Consider the following 25,806-nt stretch of genomic DNA (forward strand, 5'->3'; position numbering starts at 1 on the left):
TCTCAGAGAAAGCAAATGCGGGAAAATTCAACATTTTATAGTTCTCACCAAAACTAGAGGTGAGGAAAAAAATCTTCCAATGGGGACATCAGTTTCGTAGACAACTAAGAGAGGGTATTCTCCTCAATTTGGGAGATTCCCTTTAACTTCCTGTCGAGTCACGTTGACAGGAAGTCCAGGGAAATTTCCCTAACGGTGCAAAGACAACCAAGAAAATGTAGACCTCGATGCCTTCTCTGTCTCCAGTCCATGCAGCAAAAATACCTAATTAACACTATCCTGACCTGCCCTCCTGAAACTTTCCAAGCAGTAAATCACTGTGCAAATGTATTTGGTATCTGCTCATCTGAGTCTATGTAAGCACAATCAAATTCCTTAAGGCCCGGATGAAGGAGGCGTGTGTCCCGAAATGCATTGGCGTTATTCTGCTTTGAATTTATCATTAAATTACCTTGTACTCTTGGACATTTGTTTGGCACTCTAATTGGATTGTATGTAAGTTTTGATTGCTGTCTGTGTCCCTGCTGGGGATATTTGCTTTTCTATTTGTCTAGGTGTCCATTGTCCTAGAGACAGAAAAGGAGGGGAAGGCCATACGTTCTGAGTTAGAACAAAAGATGTGGGAAAATCATCAAATTGGGCCACCTGGTCCTATGACATTTCTCTTAAATAGGAATTCCAGTTCACTTTGAAGAGGTATCTTATTTCCTGTCATGGCTCTAGGACAGGACGTGAAGGGAAATCTCTCCAGCAGGACAAATACAGCAAGAACCCTCCCTTTCACTTAAAGCGCACCCGGGTTTATTCAGCTTTGAGGAGATGTCTTACCATTCTTCATCTTAGTTCTCCTGTGGTGGTCCGGGGCTCACAGAGGAACCAGGAGAGTCCAGGGACCATGTGAGATCTGGCAAATGGGAAAAGGCTTGGCAATGTTCCTCTTAGGGTGACCGCAGAAACATCCAGGTGTAGCACCTGGAAAACTCTCCTAGGCAGAGTTCTGGGGAATGACCTTCCTACCAACAAGAGTTCATCTACAGATTAGTTAACTGACTCTGTAATGCATGGCAGTCCAATGTCACTGATGTGGCTACCATTAGCTGTATCAAACCTGTCGATTTGAACCTAGGGTTTCTGCTGTGCCTGGCAGTGCCTCTTCCTGCTGATCCATCTGCTCTGAATAGCTCCTTGCCTAAGTTGTTGGTCAATCTTTTATTCATACCTAGTTTCTTTCTGAACATTGACCTTCTTGAAGTTCTTGCTCGTACCCTAAACTTCCTATTTAAACAACGCTTTCTATTGCTTGGAGTAGACAAGGGTTTCTCAACCAGGGTTCCTCCAGAGGTTGCTGGGATTCCTTGAGCAATTTCTGACTCTCAGATAAGTTCCCACTGACTCCATTGATCTTTTTAGCTGTAAAGGGGTAATTCCTCTCAGTGACCACAAGTGTAAGGAGTGTAAGTGTAAGCAGGGGTTCCCTTAGACCAGAAAGTTATTTCAAGTGTTCCTTTGTGTTGAAAAGGTTGAGAAAGGCTGAATTGTATGGACTTGTCTGTTTTGTTTTCAATCTAATTATGTAACTATGTTGCTAAGTAAGAAAGGCAGCCACACAGTAAGTACCACCAGAAGGATCTCCCTGATCAAACGGTGGTTACCGAAGCACCAACAGGACTAGGTTTGGGTCCTCCTAAAGCTAAGGGGGAGCAAGGTGAGCTTTCACCAAAGAGTGAGAAGCAATAGGCCTACTCAAGATACTCAAGGCTAGAGTCTGGTCCAAAGTACATGGTAGAATTCCAAAATACATCCCTTGGAACACTTCCTGGGCTGAAGCCTTCTTGCTTCACACTAAACAAAGTACACCGTCCAACTGAGATGGTAGACTTACAGGAAGCTGACTTCCTACCCTTCAATAGAGTAAATACCAATAAAAATAGAAAAGTTTGCATGTCTTCTGGGAGCTACTTTGTTCCTTACGCCCCAAAATGTCAGAGGAGAAATGTCTAGCTGGGGACTACTGGCAGCTGTCTATGTGGTAAATCTGAGCCAATTAGATGACCCCTATAATCCATCAGAGTGTAGGTCTCTATTGGGCAGTACCTATTATATAAGATCTGGATACCTACCAGACTGCTGGTCTTTGGAAGACATTAGGGTGCTTTATTGCTCTCGATCCCCTCTTTTTTTTTTTTTTTTTTTCCCCCCCTGATCAAGGTTTTTTTCTTTTTTATCCCATGCTGTATATCAGCCCTTTTAGCAGGAGCTGGGTCTGCGTTCTCTCATTTTTGGGGTGTGCATCTGCATAGATGAACCCCATTCATATTGTTGAGGCTCCACAGTTTCCCTGATGAAGCAGGTGGCAAACCTGTGAAACATGTCGAAGATTAACATGCACTCAGCTCAGGGTTGGATTCTGCAATGACATACCTTTTAACCACGTCCAGCCCGGCCTATAGACAAATGATGGTTTGGTAGGGCATTTGCTGTTCCGGGTGGGAGTCATAGGACGTCCTTCCGGAACGCACCTCACAGGCCGTGCTGTGGAGCGATCTGTCACCAGCCGCCGATTGAGAAATTACTGTACCAGGCCGCTGCCAATCTGACCACTGACCAATCACAGCAGATCACATGACATTTGTAAACAACGAATGGCTTTGATTCATTCTGTACAATTGTGTTGCAAGCTGTAATCGGACACAGTGATCACATAGTACAGATCGGGCCAATCACAACCCATCTGTACCATGTGATTAGTTGTTGCCAATCACAGCTAATCACGATAATACACACTGAATGATTCAATTTAATTCAGTAAAAATAGTTGCTTATAACGGTGAAAGTAAGTGGTATAAGCAATCGAATTTTAGCCTTTTTGAAAAATAATTTAAAGCCCCAAATCCGGTCAAAACATTACATTTCAGAGCCTTGTACTGCAGGCTGTGTCCCTCATTGAGGTGATTTTTACTCACTTCCTGTGATGGTGGCACGGAGTCATGGAGACAGGAAGTGATGGGAAATCTCCCCCCAATGGCAGCTGAGACAGTAACAAAAACATATTTTTCTGTACAGCAGGGATAGGTTATAACCTTTAAATAGTTTTTCATTCCTGCGTGTGAATAGAGCCCTAAATTAGATAACAACCCAATTACTGAGATCTTAAAAACGTTAACATTTAAAAGGAATTTTCCTAAAATCTGCAGCTTTTGTTAATATAATCCCTGGTGATCCTGCCACGGAAGATCCTTGTTCAGGCACTTCCTGTTATTGGGTGACACTCTGTCTCCCAATGGTGCTCCTACATTATCACCCTGTCCCATGGGCTTCCGATAGGGACTACAAGTAGCCATTTAGACACCCTGGTGATCCTGCCATGGAAAATACTTATTCAGAAACTTCCTGTTATTAGGTGACAACACTCTGTCCCTGTCTCCCAGTTGTGCTCCTGCGTTGTCACCCTGTCACTTGGGCTTTCAATGGAGACTACAAGTGGCCATTTCAACACTATGGTCATCCTGCCATAAAAGGTATTTGTTCAGGCACTTCCTGTTATAGGGTGACAACGCTCGGTCTCCCAATTGTGCTCCTGCATTGTCACCCTGTCCTATGGGCTTCCAGCAGACACTACCAGTGACCATTTTAACACCCCGGTAATCCTGCCATAGAAGATCCTGTTATATAATGACAATCTTTGGCTCCCATTTGTGCTCCTGGCCTTCCAATGGAGACTGCAGGTGGCCATTTCAACACCCTGGTGATCCTGCCATGGAAGATCCTTGTTCAGGCACTTCCTGTTATAGGGTGACAACGCTCTTGTCTACCAGTTGTGCTCCTGCGTTGTCATCCTGTACCAAGGGCTTCCGATGGAGACTACCAGTGATCATTTCAACACCTTAGTGATCCTGCCATGGAAGGTTCTTGTTCAGAAACTTCCTTTTATAAGGTGACAACGCTCTGTCTCTGTCTCCTAGTTGTGCTCCTGTATTGTCACCCTGTCTATAGACTTCAAATGGAGACTACAAGGGGCCATTTCAACACCCTGGTGATCCTGCCATAGAACGTCTTTGTTCAGGCACTTCCTGTTGTAGGGTGACAATGCTCTGTCTCCAAGTTGTTCTCTAGTGTTGTCACCCCGTCACTTGGGCTTCCAATGGAGACTACCAGTGACCATTTCATCACCCTCTGTCTTTGTCTCCTAGTTGTGCTCCTGTGTGGTCACCCTGTCCATGGGCTTCCATATGAGACTACAAATAGCCATTTCAACATCTCGGTGATCCTGTCACGGAAGATCCTTTTTCCGGCACTTACTGTTATAGGGTGACAAGCTTTGTCTCCCAGTTGTGCTCCTGGTCTTCCAATGTAGACTACAAATGACCATTTCAACACCCTGGTGATCCTGCCATGGAAGGTTCTTATTCAGGAACTTCCTTTTTATAAGGTGACAACGCTCTGTCTCTGTCTCCTAGTTGTGCTTCTGTGTTGTCACCCTGTCTATGGACTTCCGATTTGTAACTTTATTTTTAAATACATTTTTCTGGATATTTTTGTTGTTATTCTGTCTCCCACTGTTAAAATAAACCGACCAATAAAATTATAGACTGATCATTTCTCTGTCAGTGGGCAAACGTACAAAATCAGCAGGGGGTCAAATACTTTTTCCCCTTACTGTATATATATGTGTATATACTGTGATTACTTTGACCTTATATACCAGGGTTATATAGCTGCCATAACCCCGGTATCTTTTTTTATACAGCAGGCGATCCTTTTTCAGATAAAAGTGGTCCCGGTGGCACATTCAAATCACTTTTATAGTCGGCAGGAGAGGTGCCAAACCCCCACCCGCAAGTTCCTGGTCGTTTTCTCCACTTGCTGGACTGTTGAGCAGAAAGTTGATTGAGGGCAAGATGGCCCCCACTTGACTCTATGCCCTTCGAGGACCAGAGCGATATCAAACATCATGTCCCCCCTCCGGCTTTAAAGGGCCCATTTTTTTTTTTTTATTGTGTATAATGGGAGTTTTGAGGTCTTTTTGACCCCAGATCTCTCAATAAACAGGTCCTGTCATTGTTATTATGTAGCGCGGTACCCTCGTAAGGGCTGCTGGTTCGAACCATTTGCCAATCACCTTCCGACTTCCCATCACGATGATAAATCACCAAACAGTCAGCAGTTCAATTTTTCTTGCTTTTATTTATGGGGTAAACTGGGTTATCAATGAGAAGGGTATGAGATAATGAGATGCCCCAATTTATTTCATGATATAGAGCCGTGATGGCGAACCTTGGCACCCCAAATGTTTTGGAACTACATTTCCCATGATGCTCAACTACACTGCAGAGTGCCTGAGCATCATGGGAAATGTAGTTCCAAAACATCTGGAGTGCCAAGGTTCGCCATCACTGGTATAGAGTATCATCCATGGCCGTGGCCTTTGTAACTGGACTTTCCCTGTGTAGTCCCCTCTTGAGACTATTACTTCTTGTACAATGCGGGCTATCCGACTCAAAGTTTCCCCATTCAGTGCTTCCAAGTTGAACCGAAGGGATCACTCTGAATAATTCTTCTGTTTGACTAAAATGAGTTCTCTGCTTATAAATCCTAAAGTCAAAGGCCTGTACCACCTATCTTCCTTGACTCAATGCAGAACTACCTATCAGTCTTTAGAAGTTACTGTACGTTGCTGGTCATACTGTGTTCCGTAGCAACACAGCATGCTACTCTACTCCCTCCTGCTCTTGCTTCTTTACGTTGCACTGACCTTTCTTTCTTGATCAAAGTTCTGTGTTCCCCGGTCACAGAAAATCGATGCTTCAGTCTACTTCATCCTCTTTACTGCTACTTCCTCCACCCACACATGGCACATCCCCCCATGGGGATGTCTGGCATGGTCCCCGGCACTACATGCTGTCTTCTCCGTACTCAGGACCTCCACCTTGAACCCCCCCTTCAAGGCTTTCTGACGACTCTCCTCATTTAGGGCCCCAGGCCCTCGGCCACCTGGAACTCTAGGCCCCCGAACTCCTCCTCACCTCCCTCTTAGGCTTGAACTCCCCCCGGGAACATGTGACCCGTCTTATATGAGAGACCCCCCTCTGCCTATGCAGGTTAATGATAGGTCAGAACTCTCACATGAGCTGCCTGCCACTCAGGCCTCAAACCCAACCTCCCTTCAAGAGAAGACTCCTTCTGCAAGCGGAGGAGGTATCTATGAGCCCAAATGTAGGTGGCCACACCCCCCCTTGCTACACTGGCACTCCTACTCTCAAATCAAAACAACCAGGCCTGCCCGAAATCTCAGGCCTGGCAAAATTTACCTGCATCTACATTCTGTCACTAAATACTTCTTAATCACCTACCTGCAGGTAGTGACCGCTACACTTATTATTATACAGAATATATATAGCGCCAACAATTTACGTAGCGCTGTCATGCTTTTTTCTATTACAAGGGATGCTTACATTTCTTGTAATAGGAATAATAGTGATCAAGGTTTTTTTTTTTTTTTTTAACAACAAGGTTGGTCTTTATTGAAAAAAATGGATTGTAATACATTTGCAAGACATGAAATTATTGCAGTGGATACATCAATGGAAGACCAATATACATGTAATTCTCAGTATACGGTATAACAATAGGACATTGTAGGTATAAATTACACAGGACAGGGATAGGCGTTACCAGTCATCCAGTGACACTAGGGGAAAGGTGGATGTCGAAGCACAGAGCCCAGTGATACACAGTGCATCATAGACAGATAAGGCAAGGACACCAAGAAAAGGCATTACAAATTTTCACATGGGGTCGGTCCATGGCTGCCAGACCCTCATAAATTTCTGAGGACAGCCTCTACTCATATAGGTTAGTTTATACATTGGCAGAATAACATTAACTGAGTTCTCCCAAGACAGTATAGGTGGCAGGGGGGAAGTCCACTTGAGTAGGATCTCTTTCTTGGCATAAAAGAGCAGTAATAAAATCAGAAGTTTAGTGTACCGAGGTCTTTGGTCATCATCTTGTATACCCAGTAGAGCCAACTCTACCGTCAGGGGCACCTCCAACTGGAGACGCACATTAATAAATTCAAAAATAGCGGACCAATAGCGGGAGAGTCTAGGACAGGACCAGAACATGTGCATATAGGTGCTATCTGGAGATTGGCATCGCGGGCAGTTTGGGGACCTCTGTGGGTAAATTCTGTGGAGTCTCTCTGAGGCGTGAAGTAAATCCTATGCAGGAATTTGGTTTGTATTAATTTGTCCCTGGAAGATATCACCAGTTGGGAACTACTCTCAAAGCATTCCTCCCAAGTCTCTCTATCTAGGGATGGGATATCAGCCCTCCATTTGCCCCACAGCACATCCATCTTGGGTGAGTCTGTCCGAAGTAACGTCAGATATAGTACAGACAGGGGCTTATCCAGGTATTCCTGCGCCAATAATTCTTCAACCACATCCATCTCGAGGGCAGGTGGTGCCGGGAACTGAGCACGGAATGCGTGTCGCAACTGATAGTAGTGAAACAGCATCCCTGCAGGAAGGCCACATCTCCCTACTAGGTCCTGAAAGGAAACCATGGCCCTAGTGGAGACAATATCTTTCAGAAGTTTAATTCCATAACGGGCCCATAATTGTGGGTCAGGGATTGTCCTAAAATGTTGGAGGGTAGGATTCCCCAATAACGGACAGTAGGGGGACCACCGATTTGAAGACAGAAATCGTGTTCTAGCCACCCCCCATATTCGCAAAGTAGCCTTAGTGGGGCCCGGGAGGGCAGGACTGGAGAAGGCTCCATGATACACTAGATTGCCTAGCTCCCTAAAGGAACCCACAATAGCCGCTTCCAAACAGACCGCTGCATTGGCCCTAGACTGTTCAAACCACCACCTAACTGTGACCAACATGGCCCCCAAATAATACACCAGCAGATTAGGTAAGGCCAGGCCCCCACAGCTAACAGGGACCTGAAGAGTCGCCCTGGCTATTCGAGGGGAAGACCCTCGCCACAAAAAAGAGCCAAAGCAGGCTTCTATGTCTCTAAAGAAGGCCTGGGGTATCCATGTAGGGCAGTTCCTAAAAATATAGTTAAACTTAGGTAGATAAATCATTTTCAACACATTTATACGCCCTAGCAAATTAAAGGGAAGATTAGCCCACTTGGAGCAGTGGTCTTTGAGGCGTGCGACTATAGGCTGTAGGTTAAGTCGCTGGAAGGACCAAGGGTCCTGCGGTATTCTGATCCCTAGGTATGTGAATTCCTCATTTACCCTAATCTTTGCCCTGGGGGCCCTATATAACAACCCAGCCAATGAAGGAACCTAGGTCCCACGCCAAATTTCCGCAGTACCGCCCATAAATACTCCCATTCAACGGAGTCGAAAGTCGAGAGAGGCTATGACTCTTGTTCCCTCGTTATCATGGGTGGCAGCCAGGTTCAGGAACAGACGACGTATGTTGATATCGGTGCCCTTTCCCAGCATAAACCCAGTTTGATCTACATGTACAAGATCCTCTATCACCTTTCCAAGCCTCCTGGCCAAAATTTTCGCCAGTAGCTTGGCATCCGTATTAATAAGGGAAATAGGCCGGTAAGAGACACATTCTTCAGGGTCCTTGCCAGGTTTGGGCACCAACACCACAATCGCGCAGGAAAATGATTCTGGCAGAGAGTCCAAGGTAAGAGATTGCTGTAGTAGTGAAAGGATCTGGGTGCTAAGAGTTCCTGATATAATGAGTAAAATTCGATGGGTATTCCATCTGTTCCCTGGACCTTCCCTTGCTGCATGGACCCCAGGGCCTCCTGAACCTCTTCCAAGGAAATATTCCTGTCCAGCTCCTCACATTTTTCCGCTTCCAAAGAGGCGAGCGTGACCTGGTCTAGATACTGGATCAACTGTGAATGATTGAAATCAGCCCTTGAGGAATATAGAGTCTTGTAGAATTCAAGAAATCTCGCACTAATATCCGCTGGAGCCGCCAGCAGACTGCCGTCCAGTTCTTTCAGCCTACCAATGCGAGTGGCAGTGTGCTGTCCCCTGGCGAGCCAGGAAGATTTTTTTTTAAAGTGGATAGTGTAAACATAAAAAGTAAAATGAATAATAAAAAAATAAATAATTTAAAGTGGCCCGTCCCTCTGTGCTCGTGTGCAGAAGCGCCCACATATGTATATGGTGTTCAAACCACACATGTGAGGTATCGCCGTGACCGTTAGAGCGAGAGCAATAATTCTAGCCCTAGACCTCCTCTGTAACTCCAAAACTGGTAACCTGTAAAAATGTTTAAAGCGTCTCCTATGGAGATTTTGAAGTATCGTAGTTTTATCGCCATTCCACAAGTGTGCGCAAATTTTAAAGCGTGACATTTTTCTTTTATCCATTTTTGATTTGGTAAAAGCTGTTTATAAACAAAGCTACGTGGTCACCATGCCATAGCTGACCTGATTAGGAATCGGTTTATTTGTGCGCAGACGAAGCAATGTTACCGGAGGGATTATGTTAAGGAAACGTTCATCTACAGAGTTCAACAACAGGCCCTCCACTCCATAAAGCAACACCTACAGGGCTCTGGAAGATGCAGATATTTAGTCACTTGATACCGAAAACCTGCCGGCACTGCCTAATATTATCCTTGGTTCCACCTCTTCGCGTCCTTGAAACACAATCTTACTTCAGAGACCTTCCTTTATGAAAAATGAATGATTTCAGAAATTTCCTGTTCCCTAATACACAACCGGTGTAGCTTTCACGTTCATTTTAACTCTTTTAGAAAGCTTGGCGAGAATAAAATTAGATGTAATCCCTAAATTAAATATTTTTAATTTTTTTTTTTATTTATTAATAATTTTTTTTTTTTTTATTAATTTATTTATTTTTAACTACAATTTCATTTTAGAATCTATAAAAATGGGTCTTTTTGCCAATGGCGCCGATTTAAACAAAAAAAAGACAGTATTCAGAATCACAGTTTTTGGCGATCTGAATAATTTTAAGTGCAAAGGAGGAATTTGGGGTCTTTTAGACCCCCCCGATCCCTCCATAAAGAGTACCTGTTATGTGCCTATTACTGTCCCAAGGGTTCCTTGTGACAGCAATAAAAGTGATCAGATTATTCTTTTTTTTTTTTAAAGTGACAATGTGAAAAAAAAAAAAAATTTTAAGCGCCCCGCGTGCTCGCGCAGCAAAGAAAACGCTTACGCAATTTGCGCCCGCAAATGTAAACGGTGTTCAAATCACACATGTGAGGTATCGCCGCGATCGTCAGAGCGAGAGCAATAATTCTAGCACCAGACCTCCTCTGTAACTTTAAACAGGTAACCGTAATTTTTTTTTTTTAAAGCGTCACCTATGGAGATTTTTAGGTACTGTAGTTTTTCTCCATTCCAATGTGCAATTTTAAAGCGTGCCAATTTACGTATCTATTTACTCGGCGTAACGTCATCTTTCACATTATACAAAAAAAAATTGGGCTAACTTTACTTTTTTTTTTAAATTCATGAAAGTGTCTTTTTTCCCCCCAAAAAAATGCGTTTGAAGGACTGATGCGCAAATACTGCGTTGACCCTAGAGTCTCTGCTAAAAAAAAAAAAAATACATATATATATATATATATATATATATATATATAATATATATATATTTTTTTTTATATTTATAAAACTTCAAACTTTACAATTTTACTGTTGTCTTATTTTTTAATTTAACAAAAGTGTATTTTTTACAAAAAAATTGCGCTTGCAAGAGCGCTGCGCAAATAAGATGTGACAAAGTATTGCAACAACCGCCATTTTATTCTTTAGGGTGTCTGAAAAAATATATATATAATGTTTGTGGATTTTAAGTAGTTTTCTAGCAAAAAATATGGATTTTAGGTTCACTAACAACAAATGTCAGAAATGGGCTTAGGCGTGAAAGGGTTAAAGTCCTGTTTTTGTAAGGTTCAAAAAACTTGGAATGCCGACACTCACAATCTCACAAGGGCACAGATACTTCACCTATCAAACATTGAGCTTATTTTTACTTTTTTTTTCAATCCTTTGTTGCATCTCGGTGATGAGGATCCGATGCAGCCTCCTCCTCCTGTCTCCATGCACTCCAGCGATGGCTCCATGGCATTTCTCAGGGTGAGTTTCCTGATGGTGACAACGGTGGACCATGCCTGTGTAATGTGTGCTGAAATGGCCACTTTTAGTCTCCATTGGCCCTGGTGACAACATACGGACACGGTTGAGATAGGGACAGAGCGTTGTCACGCTAAAACAGTAAGTACCTTCATGGCAACAGCTGACCATGCCTGAATCATGTGTTAAAATGACCACATCCATCGAAGTGTATCTACAGGGAAAACTTTTTTTTTTTTTTGCCACTATGGATAGGGTATGGCAGTGGCGGTCCGTGCCTTAAGGGCGCACGGGTGCCGCCCCCTCTCTCCTACCGCCCCCTCTAGCACCAATAGATAGATTCATGCATTGCATGAATCTAGCTATGACCGTCGCTGACACCCCCTATTCAGGTTCCCGGGCCCCTTTTCGGGCACAGCGGTGGGGGGGAGGGGGGGGGGGTTTGAAGCGCCTGATTAGAGCCATAAGCTCTATTGGGCATCTTGCAGATCTAATGGGCGCTCGCAGGTCACTCAGCTGTGTTAGAAAAGCAAATGAATATTCGCTTTCCTAACACTAAACCGCCTCTCCGCCAATCAGGTGCTCAGATCTGTTACCTGATTGGCTGAAATGACAGGCGCTGTGATTGGACGCCAACGTTCCAATCATAGCACAGGATGGGAAGAGAGGGCGGGAGAAGACGTCGAGGAGCTGTCCCACTGAGACAGGTCAAGTGCAGACGGTGGGCCGGTGGCGGGGGCACAGTGGCTGCGTTTGATGGGGCACAGTGGTGGCGTTTGATGGCACAGTGGCGGCGTTTGATGGCACAGTGGCGGCGTTTGATGGCACAATGGTGGCAATTGATGGGCACAGTGAGACTGCAATTGATGGGGTTTTTTCCGAATGTTTCAGTTTGCGCCCCCCCCCCCCCCAAAAAAAAATTTGAGCACCAGCCGCCACTGGGGTATGGTATAGTTCAAAGCCTACGTTGGGTTGTTTTGCCATCTGTGTCCCATGTAGGAGAATTCACTTTCTCTCCTCTAAACTCACAAGGAGGTGAGAAGAGATCTTCCACTATGTATGGTGTCTTCTTCCTTAGAGGATGGAGACACCACACATGGGAGTTGAGAACCACTGCTCTAAAGCCTCGTACACACGATCGGATTTTCTGCAAAGCGCCAGACTTTTGTCCGAAGGACGTGTGCCGTGAACTTGTCTTGCATACAAATGGTACACGATTGTCGGCCAACAAACATGAACGTAGTGTCGTACTACGAGGAATTTCAGTTCTTGAGCGCCACCCTTTGGGCACCTTCTGCTAATGTCGTGTTTGCTGAGCATTGATCCCGAGCTTGCGTGTTTGTACTTTGAACTTTTGTGTGACGGACTTGTGTACAAACGATCGGAAGATCTGACAACAGACCGTTGTCCGCTGAAAATTGACTAGCCTGCCATCCAACATTCGTTGGAGGAAAGTTGGCCAACAATTGTCTGATGGAGCGTACTAACGGTCGGATTTTAGGGAAACAGTCTGTCATCACACAATCCCCTGCCGAAGATCCAATCGTGTGTACGAGGCTTAAAGGGGTTGTAAAGGTAAAAATTTTTTCACCTTAATGCATTCTATGCATTAAGGTGAAAAAACTTCTGACAGAACCGCCGCCCCCAGGCCCCCCGTTTTACTTACCTGACGCCTCGAAAGTCAGCTTCGCGTTCCCGACATCTGTTCCTCCGCTCACCCTGGCCGCTGATTGGCTGCAGTGGATGGATTGAAAGCAGCGCAGCCATTGGCTCGCGCTGCTGTCAATCACATCCGATGACGCGACGCGCCGGGGGGCGGGGCCGAGTGATACAGCGAGCGGCTATAGCCGCCGGCTGTATCACGGGAGCGCGCCCGCAAGCACTCACCACCGTGCGAGGGAGCTCGCATTAAGGTGGTGAATGCTTGCGGGGAGGAGCTGAAACAGCCGCCGAGGGACCCCAGAAGACGAGGTTCGGGGCCACTCTGTGCAGAACGAGCTGCACAGTGAAGGTAAGTATAACATGTTTGTTATTTTAAAAAAAAAAAAAAAACACCTTTACAACCGCTTTAAGGAGTGTCTCCTTCCTCCAGCCAATACAACACTACAGGGCTTGGAGGTTTAGGGATGGAACCACAGAACTTGTCAGAGGTGGACAGCCAACCGGCACACTCCGAAATGTTAATTGCAGCAAAGTTTGGAGGAGGCGGCAGTGCTGGAACGAAGGGGCGGTAGGAGGCACGGGCCGCCAGCGAGAGTATAATACCTTCTCCATCGCCAAAAGCTGGCATTTAGGATTGTTTTCCAGACTGACAGATTAACTTTTAAATCATAATTGTCAGTATATATGGATTGATGTTGCAATTTACTAATGAAGGCAGTAGATTATCGGAGGCAGGGGATGCATTAATTATGACGGTAAATATACTGACTGGTTCACATTGACAAATGGGAGTTGATTAATTGGAGCTGTGGGCTCATTGAGCCTGTATGTTCCTGAATTATTTATCTGGGTTAAATTGTGTTAGTGATTTCTTTGACAGCAGGTGATAATATGCTAATCAAATATATTGATTCGTGATAAACAGATTTGAGAAGTGTGTATATTAAATAGAGCTCTCTCTCTCTCTCTCTCTCTCTCTCTCTCTCTCTCTCTCTCCTCTCTCTCTCTCTCTCTCTCTCTCTCTCTCTCTCTCTCTCTCTCTCTCTCTCTCTCTCTCTCTCTCTCTCTCTCTCTCTCTCTCTCTCTCTCTCTCTCTCTCTCTCTCTCTCTCTCTCTCTCTCTCTCTCTCTCTCATATTTTATACTTTTACTATATACAGTATATGTATATACGTGCATATATTATTAGTTAAAAGGGTGTGTGTGTACAGATCTATAAAAAAAAATATATATATTTATATTATTATTATATATTTCTATTTATTACTATATTATTATTTATACTAATGTTTAAAATGTGTGTGTGTGTATGTATGCGTGTATATATATAAAAAAAAAGTGGGGGCGGAAAGTATTCAGACCCCCTTAAATTTTTTCACTCTTTGTTATATTGCAGCCATTTGCTAAATAAGTTCATTTTTTTCCTCATTAATGTACACACAGCACCCCATATTGTACACACAGCACCCCATATTGTACACACAGCCCCCCATATTGTACACACAGCACCCCATATTGTACACACAGCCCCCCATATTGTACACACAGCACCCCATATTGACAGAAAAACACAGAATTGTTGACATTTTTGCAGATTTATTAAAAAAGAAAAACTGAAATATCACATGATCCTAAGTATTCAGACCCTTTGCTCAGTATTTAGTAGAAGCCCCTTTTGATCTAATACAGCCATGAGTCTTTTTGGGAGAGATGCAACAAGTTTTTCACACCTGGATTTGGGGATCCTCTGCCATTCCTCCTTGCAGATCCTCTCCAGTTCTGTCAGGTTGGATGGTAAACGTTGGTGGACGGCCATTTTTAGGTCTCTCCAGAGATGCTCAATTGGGTTTAAGTCAGGGCTCTGGCTGAGCCATTCAAGAACAGTCACGGAGTTGTTGTGAAGCCACTCCTTCGTTATTTTAGCTGTGTGCTTAGGGTCATTGTCTTGTTGGAAGGTAAACCTTCGGCCCAGTCTGAGGTCCTGAGCACTCTGGAGAAGGTTTTCATCCAGGATATCCCTGTATTTGGCCGCATTCATCTTTCCCTCGATTGCAACCAGTCGTCCTGTCCCTGCAGCTGAAAAACACCCCCACAGCATGATGCTGCCACCACCATGCTTCACTGTTGGGATTGTATTGGACAGGTGATGAGCAGTGCCTGTTTTTCTCCACACATACCACTTAGAATTAAGGCCAAAAAGTTCTATCTTGGTCTCATCAGACCAAAGAATCTTATTTCTCACCATCTTGGAGTCCTTCAGGTGTTTTTTTTAGCAAACTCCATGCGGGCTTTCATGTGTCTTGCACTGAGGAGAGGCTTCCGTCGGGCCACTCTGCCATAAAGCCCCGACTGGTGGATGTGATATTTCAGTTTTTCTTTTTTAATAAATCTGCAAAAATGTCAACAATTCTGTGTTTTTCTGTCAATATGGGGTGCTGTGTGTACATTAATGAGGAAAAAAATGAACTTAAATGATTTTAGCAAATGACTGCAATATAACAAAGAGTGAAAAATTTAAGGGGGTCTGAATACTTTCCATCCCCACTGTGTATGTGTGTATGTGTGTGTGTGTGTGTGTGTGTGTGTATATATATATATATATATATATACATACACACTTTTAAATACTCAAATAAATACAATAATTTAAGAACAATCAACTTATACAGTATATCTATATATTATATTGTTAAAATATACATCTATATAGATTTTTTTTTTTAATATAAATATTATATAAACCATATGGTCAAACGTTTGTGGGCACATGACTGTCGCACCTTTTTTGAGCTTGTTGGACATTCCATTACAAAACCATGGCTATTAATGTGGAGTTGGCTCCCCTTTGTGGCTATAACAGTCTCCACTCTTCTGGGAAAGCTTTTCACAAGATTTTGGAGGGTGTCTGGGAATTTGTGCTCATTTAGCCAAAAGAACATTTGTGAAGTCCGGTACTGATGTTGGATGAGAAAACCTGGCTCACAATTGGCATTCCAGTTCACCCCAAAGGTGTTCAGTAGGGTCAATGTCAAGTACTGATGTTGGATCAAAAGACATGATAGCAATCAGCGTTTCAACTCTATCCAAAGGTGTTCAGTAGGGTTGAGGTCAGATACGGATGTTGGATGAGAAGGCCTGATCCCAAGGGTGTTCTGTAGGTTTGATGTCAGGTACTGATGTTGGATGAGAAAGACCTTATCCTAGAGGTGTTCAGTATGGTTGAGGTCAGGTACTGATGTTTTATGAGGAGACATGGCTCACAATCAGCTTTCCTATTCATCCCCAAGGTGTTTAGTAGGTTCGAGGTTAGACACTCAAGTTCCTCCACACCAAACTGGTCAAACCATGTCTTTAGGGAGCTGGATTTGTACACTGGAGTATAGTGATGCTGGAACTGAAATAGTCCATCCCCCAAACGCTTGTCTTGTCGCAAAGTCGAAAGCACACGATTGCAATTGCCAAAATGCCTTTGGATGCCAAAAGCATCACCCTTGAACAGGTGGAGACACCTGAACTTCGTAATCTAAAGCGGTGTCCTTTTTTTGCCAAATAGGTAGGTGTGATGGTCAGGTGTCCACAAACTCTTTACATATTGTATATATACTAACCCTGGCAGTTAGGTAGGCTATCAGTGGAAGTTTGAAGTTGGCACCTGGAATATCTGCATGTATTCCTTTGTACGTAACCTCAAGAGGCCCAACCTTCTGTCTTACTCTGCCTCCCTCTAAAGAAGTTATTGCCAGGACTATGCCGATACTGCTGAGCAGAACCCTCTAAAGAAGTTATTGCCAGGTCTATGCCGATACTGCTGAGCAGAAGACTGACCGGGCTTGTATAGATCCATGGTTAGGGCCAACGTTCCAGCGGTTGGTTAGAGGTCATTGCCTGGATCCCCAGGATATTGTTCAGCCCTACCAGCAAAAGATACTTGTCAGGCTAACACCTCCTCTGATCTAGACATCCATTGGATGTAATTAGGTTATCTGCTCCATAGAAGTGAATGGTAGTAGGCAAATTCCATCAGATGTAAGAATATTTAGAAGTCTCTACATATTGGGAATGACCTTGCAGATAAGTGTAGAATTAGCATATGAAAGGGGGGTCTATCATCTGACTTTCATAAAATGGTCTATCTGTAGCCTTATTTCTATCTGATGCTAACTCCATCGGACAAGAACAGTGTCACATTTGCTAGAAAAAAAAAAAAAAAACAACAGTGTCAAGTGTTTCGGGAAATCATACTGTGAAGGTCACTTGTGTGTTTGCCAGCCAGTTAGTTATAGGATACTTGTCAGATGAAAATCAGATATGTGTCCTTCTGTGAACCAAATGTTCATGTTGCTCTAGGTTTACTTTTATTGTAAGAAAATGACTATTCTCATTTTATTGAAACTAGTCGTTATCAATTCGTTGATCAAAGTACAGTGACTGTTCCCACTTACATTAGAAATAATAATAAAAAGAAAATAAAATAGCCTTTCTCAACCTTTTTTTTTTATCATGGAGGAACTCTTGAAATACCTTTCTGCTCTTAGGGGACCCCTATTAATATTTACTATATTTACAGCTCGTGGTATGTAAGTGGTCAAAAGGAAGAATACTCCTTACATTAAAGTGGATGTAAACCCGATTCATGAAATTTTGAGCTGGGCACATATATCTGTAGTGTTTTCTTATCTCTCTTTAAAGCCCTAAGTCCCGTGGCTTTCTCCTGCTCCGTTCGTCTGTTATCAGCATGATAACTTCCAGCAAGTTCTCTCTCAACTTCGATAAAACCAGCCTGAATTTTGTGTCGGGATGGATGCTATAAATAGATTAGCAGAGAGCTGGTCTATTCACAGCACAGCTCTGCAAGTCTCTGCCTATGTGGAGAGGGGGCGTGTGCCTTTCCTCCAATCAGCTGTCTCAGTATATGGCAAGAATCCACGCCCACAGGTGAATCAGGAAGAGAAAGTTCTAGCTCCAGCCGGTGTCCTGGGTCCTGATTGGATAGATTGATAGCAGGGCAGCCATTGGCTCCCGCTGCTGTCAATCAAATCAAATGACGCGGCCCCACGGGGTGGGGCCGAGTCCTGCTGTCTGTGTCAATAGACGCAGCAGCCAGACATGGGAGCGCACGCCCGCACGAGTGCCCTGAGGGAGAAAGCTCTCCAACGAGGCACTCGAGAAGAGGAGGCACCAGGAGCGCTGCTGAGGGACCCCAGAAGAGGAGGATCGGGACCACTCAGTGCAAAACCAACTGCACAGAGGAGGTAAGTATGACATGATTTTTTTTTTTTTAAACAAACCTTTAGATGTTTTTAAGGAGCCCCTAACAACCTCTGAAGGAACCTGAGGGCTCCGTAGCAACCTCTGAAGGAACCCTAGGGCTCCGTAGCAACCTCTGAAGGAACCCTAGGGCTCCGTAGCAACCTCTGAAGGAATCCTATGGCTCCGTAGCAACCTCTGAAGGAATCCTAGGGCTCCATAGCAACCTCTGAAGGAATCCTAGGGCTCCATAGCAACCTCTGAAGGAATCCTAGGGCTCCATAGCAACCTCTGAAGGAATCCTAGGGCTCCATAGCAACCTCTGAAGGAATCCTAGGGCTCCATAGCAACCTCTGAAGGAATCCTAGGGCTCCATAGCAACCTCTGAAGGAATCCTAGGGCTCCATAGCAACCTCTGAAGGAACCCTACGGCTCCATAGAAGCCTCCGAAGGAACCTCTGGAGGTTAACAACCTCTGAAGGAACCCGAACAAGGAACCTCTGGAGGTTAACAACCTCTGAAGGAACCCGAGGGCTCCACAGAAACTTCTGAAGGAACCCGCGGGCTCCATAGAAACTTCTGAAGGAACCCGAGGGTCTCCATAGAAACTTCTGAAGGAACCCGAGGGTCTCCATAGAAACTTCTGAAGGAACCCTAGGGCTCCATAGCAACCTCTGAAGGAACCCTAGAGCTCCATAGCAAGCTCTGAAGGAACCCTAGGGCTCCATAGCAAGCTCTGAAGGAACCCTAGGGCTCCATAGAAGCCTCCGAAGGAACCTCTGGAGGTTGAGAAAGACTAGGGAGGAGTGCCTTGGATCTCAACACCTGATTAGAGGGATATAAGAAAAGTGGAGGCTCACTAGAGGGGATGCTCAAAAACTCACCACCTGATTAGAGGGATTTCACACTGATGGAGACTAGCTAATGTACTTCAAACTCATTACCTGATTGGGCAGATAGCACACATTTGGAACTTACTAAAGTGTAGCACCCCTGAACTCACCAACTGATTAGATGGATATACCACAAGCGGAGAATCCTTAGGAGAAGTGCCGCTAACTCACCACCTAATTAGATGGCTATCCCACAAGCTGAGACTCCTTAGGCGAAGTGCCTCCAAATTCATCAACTGATTTGAAGAATCCCTAGAAGGAATGTCCCCCAAACTGTCCACCTAATCAGAGGGTATCCCGCAAGAAGAGATTAGGCAAAGTACCCCTAACTCACCACATGATTAGATGGATATCCCGCAAGCGGAAAATCCTTAAAGTGGTTGTAAACCCTGTACAACTACATTTACCTACAGGTACGCCTATATTAAGGTTACCTGTAGGCTATATGTTGCGTGCGAATATGTGCATCTGCTGGCCTTGTATGGCATGCCGGTAACGATTATTGGTGCTGCAAGGAGTGTATGGAGTGCTATTACCAATGGCACTGCAAGTGCGGTGCACGTTTTTTTGCGCACACTGTGTGCAAAAACGTGTGGAGTGCCGGTAACCATTATGAGAACCGCAAGCGGAATGCACATTTTTTCCTGCGTTCTGTAAACGTGTGCGAAAACACGCATAGGGAGTGATAATTAATCACACCGCAAGCGTGATGCACGTCTTTTGTACGTTTTGTGAACATGTGCGAAAACGCACGTATAAAGTGCCTTTGACCATTAGACCCCTTTCACACTTGGGCGTTTTTCAGGCGCTGTAGCGTTAAAAAAAGCGCCTGTAAAGTGCCTGAAAGAAGCCTCATCTGCAATCCTAATGTGAAAGCCCGAGTGCTTTCAGATTGGGGTGCTGCGCTGGCAGTGCGTCAAAAAAAGTCCTGCAAGCAGCTTCTTTGCAGCGCTTTTGTGTTTTTGCCACCGGGCTGGGTGCGCTGATGGCCCTAGCCCTTTCACACTGCCAGCGCCCAAAAAACGTCTGAAAAACGCCCCAGTGTGAAAAGGGTCTCAAGTGGCGCTTTACCAGCGTTTTTCGGGCGTTGGCAATGTGAAAGGGCTCGGGCTTTCACATTGGGATTGCAGATGAGGCTTCTTTCAGGCGCTTTACAGGTGCTTTTTTTAACGCTAAAGCGCCTGAAAAGCGCCTGAAAAGCACCCCAGTGTGAAAGGGGTCTTAATGGCAGCGCAAGTGTGATGCACTTTCCGTGAACGTGTGCAAAAACACCTATATGGAGTGCCTTTAACAAATAATGGCACCGCAAGCGCAATGCACGTTTTTTTGGCGCGATTTGTGCGAAAACGTGTGTATGGAGTGCCATTGGCGATTAAATGGCAGTGCAAGCGCGATATACACGTTTATTGCGCGTTCCGCGAACATGTTCAAAAGCGCATGTATGGAGTGCTATGGACAACCGATGGCACCGCAAGCACGATGCAATGTTTTGAGCGTTCTGTGCGTTTTTTTTGTGTTTTCCATGAATGTGTGCAAAAACGTGCTTATAGAGTGCTATTAACAATTAATGGCACCGCAAGTGCGATGCACGTGATTTGCGCATTCCGTGAACGTGTGCGAAAATGCTCGTATGGGGTGCCAGTATCAATTAATGGCACTGCAAGTGCGAAGCACGTTTCTTGCACATTATGTGAACGTGTGCGAAAAGACTAGTATGGAGTGCCATTGACAACTAAAGGCACCGCAAGCGTGATGCACATTTTTTTTTTTTTGCGTTCCGTGAACGTGTGTAAAAACACGCGTATGGATTACCATTAGCAATTATTGGCACAACAAGTGCGACGCACTTTTTTTGCGCATTCCTTGAACGTGTGCGAAAACGCGTTTATGGAGTGCCATCAACAATTAATCGCTGCGCAAGTGTGATGCACATTTTTTTTGTGTGTTCTATTAACGTGTGCTAGAATGCCCATGTGGATTGCTATTTAACAATTAATGGCACTGCAAGCGCAATGCAAGTTTTTTGCGCGTTCCGTAAAAATGCGTGTGTGTGCGTAGAATGCCATTCACCTTCAATGGCATACGCGATGCACGTTTTTTGCGTATTCCGTGAATGTGTGCGAAAACGCACGTATAAATTGCCATTGACAATTAACGGCACCGCAAGTGCGATGCACGTTTTTTTACGTGTTACGCGTTACATGAACATGTGTGAAAATGCCTGCTTTTGTACACAGGATGCGCGGATATGAACGGAGCCTTGGCGACGAGGTTTACGCCTACTTTCGACTTGAACATCAGTAATGAGGGATATAAAATCTGACGCATTTGTACGGGAAATAATATGATAATTTAAATGATAAATGATACATTTTAAATGTTCTTTGCTTGTAGTTTCCTCCAGGAATTGGCGTATTCCCGTAGTGTAGATGTGCACGGCGTGTCGGGGGGAGCGGCCGGGTGAAATAAATGTCAGTATTTATGGCACATCTGTAAGGTGGGGGGGGGGTGGTAATGTTTTCTGTCCGCGGTGTAATGTGTGTGCGGAGAGCGGTGTCTGGCGTATTGGCGTAAACACGAGACAGACGTTGTTCAGTAGCGGCGGAGCTCGCCCTGTATAAACTGGAACATTCCTGCTCTTCTCATTACAGATCTCCTTTTATAGCCTCCGCTCGCTGCTCTCGGGCGAAGGTTCATCGAAGAAACAGAAATGCCTTCAGTGAGAGCGAATAAAAGCAAAAAAAAGCGAGCCGCAGCTCCACAAGTGCATCGCCAGGCGTAATGAGGCCGCTGATGAATGCGGGAAGATTTCGTTTGGTATATTACATATTTGTCTTTGCAGGTTTTAGATGTATTTTTATTTGTACGGCAGGAGAGGCGACAGTGAAAATAATCACCATGGAAGCAACCACATCTCTGTCTTAAAGCGAGAGTCGCATCCGGTGTATTTTTTTTTTTTTTTGTTACAGCGGGGGAAGTAATTATTTGATCTCCTGCAGATTTTGTAGGTTTGCCGACTTACAAAGAAATGAAGGGTCTGTCATTTTTATCATAGATGTATTTTAACCACTTAAACCCCCCTCCTGCCCAGACCAACTTTCAGCTTTCAGCGCTGTCGCACTTTAAATGACAATTGCGCGGTCATGCTACACTGTACACATATGAAATTTTTATCATTTTTTTCCCACAAATAGAGCTTTCTTTTGGTGGTATTTAATCACAGCTGGGATTTTTATTTTTTGCTAAACAAACAAAAAAAGATGGAAAATTTTGAAAAAAAAAAAAAAATCATGTTTTTATAGTTTGCTATAAAATTTTGCAAACAGGTAATTTTTCTCCTTCATTGGTATGCGCTGATGAGGCGGTACTGGTGGGCACTGATAGGCTGCACTGATGGGCACTGATAGGCACAGATAAGGCGGCACTGATAGGCACAGATAAGGCGGCACAGATAAGGCGACATTGATAGGCACAGATAAGGCGGCACTGATAGGCACAGATAAGGCGGCACTGATGGGCACAGATAAGGTGGCACTGATGGGTGGCACTGTTGGCACTGATAGGTGTTACTGATAGGTACCACTGATGGGCACTGATAGGTGGCACTGATAGGTGGTACTGATGGGCACTGGTAGGTGACACTGATGGGCATGGTAGGTGACACTGATGGGCAACACTGTTGATGAGGCACTGATTGGTGGCACTGTGGGCAGTGATAGGTGGCACTGTGGGCACTGATGGGTGGCAATGTGGGTACTGATGAGTGACACTGGGCACTGGTAGGTGGTTCTGTTGTGCACTGGTAGGTGGCACTGGCAGGTGGCACAGATGAGCTGGCGGGAGCTCTCCTTGATCGCTCTCCTGAGAGCCGCCAGTGATCTGCTTTTTTTTTTCTCCTCACGCTGTCAGCGCGAGAAGAAAAAATAGCTGACAGCTAAGTAAGGGGATCGATCCCCTACTTCGATCTGTGATCAGCCGAGTCTTATAGACTCGCTGTTCACAGAGCGCACTGCGCTCCCCCCGGCACGGGGAGCACAGGTCGCTCGGGCACGGGAGGACGTCAATAGACGTAGTACTGGCAAAGTAGGTCCACGCTGTAGCTGTCATTCTGGCTATAGCGCGGATCTGAAGCAGGTAAATGATAGAGAGAGAATATCTAAACTAAAAATCCAGAAAAAAGCACGATACAAATGTTATAAATTGAGTTGCAGTTCAGTGAGTAAAATAAGTATTTGATCCCCAAGCAAAACATGACTTGGTACTTGGTGGAGAAACCCTTGTTGGCAAGCACATTGGTCAGACGTTTCTTGTAGGTGGTGACCAGGTTTGCACACATCTCAGGAGGGATTTTGGTCCACTCTTCTTTACAGATCTTCTCTAAATCCTTAAGGTTTCTTGGCTTTCGCTTGGCAACTCGAAGTTTTAGCTCCCTCCATACATTTTCTATAGGATTAAAGTCTGGAGACTGATTAGGCCACTCCATGACCTAATGTGCTTCTTCTTGAGTCACTCCTTTGTTGCCTTGGAGGTATCTTTTGGGTCATTGTCATGCTGGAAGTCCCATCCATGACCCATCTTCAGTGTTCTGGCTGAGGGAAGAAGGTTCTCATCCATGATTTAACAATACATGGCCTCGTCCATTGGCCCCTCAATGCAGCAAATTCGGTCTGTACCTTTTAGCAGAGAAACAGCCCCAAAGCATCATGTTTTCACCTCCATGCTTGACTGTAGGGATGGTGTTCTTAGGGTCATGGAACAGCATTTTTCTTCCTCCAAACACGACAAGTCCCCCTCCTCAGGAAGGCACATGTACAGTCATGCCAATGAACATCTAAATGATTCAGAGAAGGATTGGGAGAAAGTCCTGAAGTCAAATGAGACCAAAATTGAGCTCTTTGGCATTGACTCAACTCGCCGTGGCGAGGCCTGTTCTGAGTGGAACCTGTCCTGTTAAACCTCTGTATGGTCTTGGCCACCGTGCTGCAGCTCAGTTTCAGGGTCTTGGCAATCTTCTTATAGCCTAGGCCATCTTTATGTAGAGCAACAATTCTTTTGTTCAGATCCTCAGAGAGTTCTTTTCCATGAGGTGCCATGTTGAACTTCCAGTGACCAGTATGAGAGAGTGAGGGCGATAACACCAAATTTAACACACCTGCTCCCCATTCACAACTGAGAACTTGTAACACTAATGAGTCACATGACACCGGGGAGGAAAAATGGCTAATTGGGCCCAATTTGGACATTTTCACTTAGGGGTGTACTCACTTTTGTTGCCAGCGGTTTAGACATTAATGGCTGTGTGTTGAGTTATTTTGAGGGGACAGCAAATTTACACTGTTGTACAAGCTGTACACTCACTACTTTACATTGTAGCAAAGTGTCATTTCTTCAGTGTTGTCACATGAAAAGATAGAAGAAAATATTTACAATAATGTGAGGGGTGTACTCACTTTTGTGAGATACTGTATGTGACAGCTCGCCGTTAAAGCCCACCTGCCCCATATTAATGGGCATAAGTGGGAAAAATTCTCCTTACATTGGTGGTCAGTGGGAAGAATGTTCCTTACATTGGTGGTCAGTGGGAAGAATGCTCCTTACAATGGTGGTCAGTGAGAAGAATGTTCCTTACATTGGTGGTCAGTGGGAAGAATGCTCCTTACATTGGTGGTCAGTGGGAAGAATGTTCCTTACATTAGTGGTCAATGGGAAGAATGCTCCTTAAATTGGTGGTCAATGGGAAGAATTCTCCTTACATTGGGGATCAGTGAGAAGAATGTTCCTTACATTGGTGGTCAGTGGGAAGAATGCTCCTTACATTGGTGGTCATTGGGAAGAATTCTCCTTACATTGGGGATCAGTGAGAAGAATTCTCCTTACATTGGTGGTCATTACAATGAATGTTCCTTACATTGGTCAGTGAGAAGAATTCTCCTTACATTGGTGGTCATTGGGAAGAATTCTCCTTACATTGGGGATCAGTGAGAAGAATTCTCCTTACATTGGTGGTCATTGGGATGAATGTTCCTTACATTGGTGGTCAGTGAGAAGAATTATCCTTACATTGGTGATCAGTGAGAAGATTATTCCTTACATTGGAGGTCAGTGAGAAGAATGCTCCTCATATTGAAGATCAGTGGGAAGAATGCTCCTTACATTGGAGGTCAGTGAGAAGAATGCTCCTCATATTGAAGATCAGTGGGAAGAATGTTCCTTACATTGGTGGTCAGTGAGAAGAATGTTCCTTACATTGGTGGTCAGTGAGAAGAATGTTCCTTACATTGGTGGTCAGTGAGAAGAATGTTCCTTACATTGGTGGTCAGTGAGAAGAATGTTCCTTACATTGGTGGTCAGTGAGAAGAATTCTCCTTACATTGGTGGTCAGTGAGAAGAATTCTCCTTACATTGGTGGTCAGTGAGAAGAATTCTCCTTATATTGGTGGTCATTGGGAAGAATTCTCCTTACGTTGGTGGTCATTGGGAAGAGGTCAGTCAGCCACAGCTCATGGAACCCCCAGCAACTTCTGGAGGAAGCCTAGGGTTCCATGGAGAAATATCTGCTATATATAATAGTAAAGTATTTTTGTCTATAGGTTGGTATATCCGTTTTTTCCAGTTAAACTGCTGTGAGTGTTATGTGATCCCAGTTCAATGGATTTCTTCCCCATTTATATCATCCGATGTGCAGTCTGGCCATTTGTTCTGCTCTATTGCCATCCTACAAACACTGTATCTTCCCTCCTGTGTATACATAACATTCGCTATAAATCATAGTTATTACCTGCAATACATTGGGGCTTTATTCATTTCATAAGGACCGCAGACTTCAATGGGTCTCAGTGGGAACATAAAGCAGCTTCGGTTACAGTATGTGGCTGAACGTTATGCTAGGAAGCTCTCAG

The 25,806-nt window shown here is 44.5% G+C and overlaps 1 protein-coding gene across 3 annotated transcripts in view; it reads left to right on the forward strand.

Annotated features, from left to right (window-relative positions):
- Positions 1–25,806, forward strand: part of MID2 (midline 2) — a 300,307-nt gene that overhangs the window by 33,212 nt on the left and 241,289 nt on the right. The window contains exon 1 of one of the 3 annotated variants that reach the window (XM_073600579.1): positions 21,471–21,724. The exons of the other annotated variants lie outside the window; for them this stretch is intronic. Within the exon in view, the coding sequence (XP_073456680.1) occupies positions 21,689–21,724 (36 nt within the window). The 5' untranslated portion in view covers positions 21,471–21,688. Of the gene's footprint in view, positions 1–21,470; positions 21,725–25,806 lie in introns of those variants that run through there. 3 annotated transcript variants of the gene reach the window in all.

The sequence above is a fragment of the Aquarana catesbeiana genome, linkage group LG09, assembly GCF_042186555.1.
Source record: "Aquarana catesbeiana isolate 2022-GZ linkage group LG09, ASM4218655v1, whole genome shotgun sequence".
Lineage (NCBI taxonomy): Eukaryota > Metazoa > Chordata > Amphibia > Anura > Ranidae > Aquarana > Aquarana catesbeiana.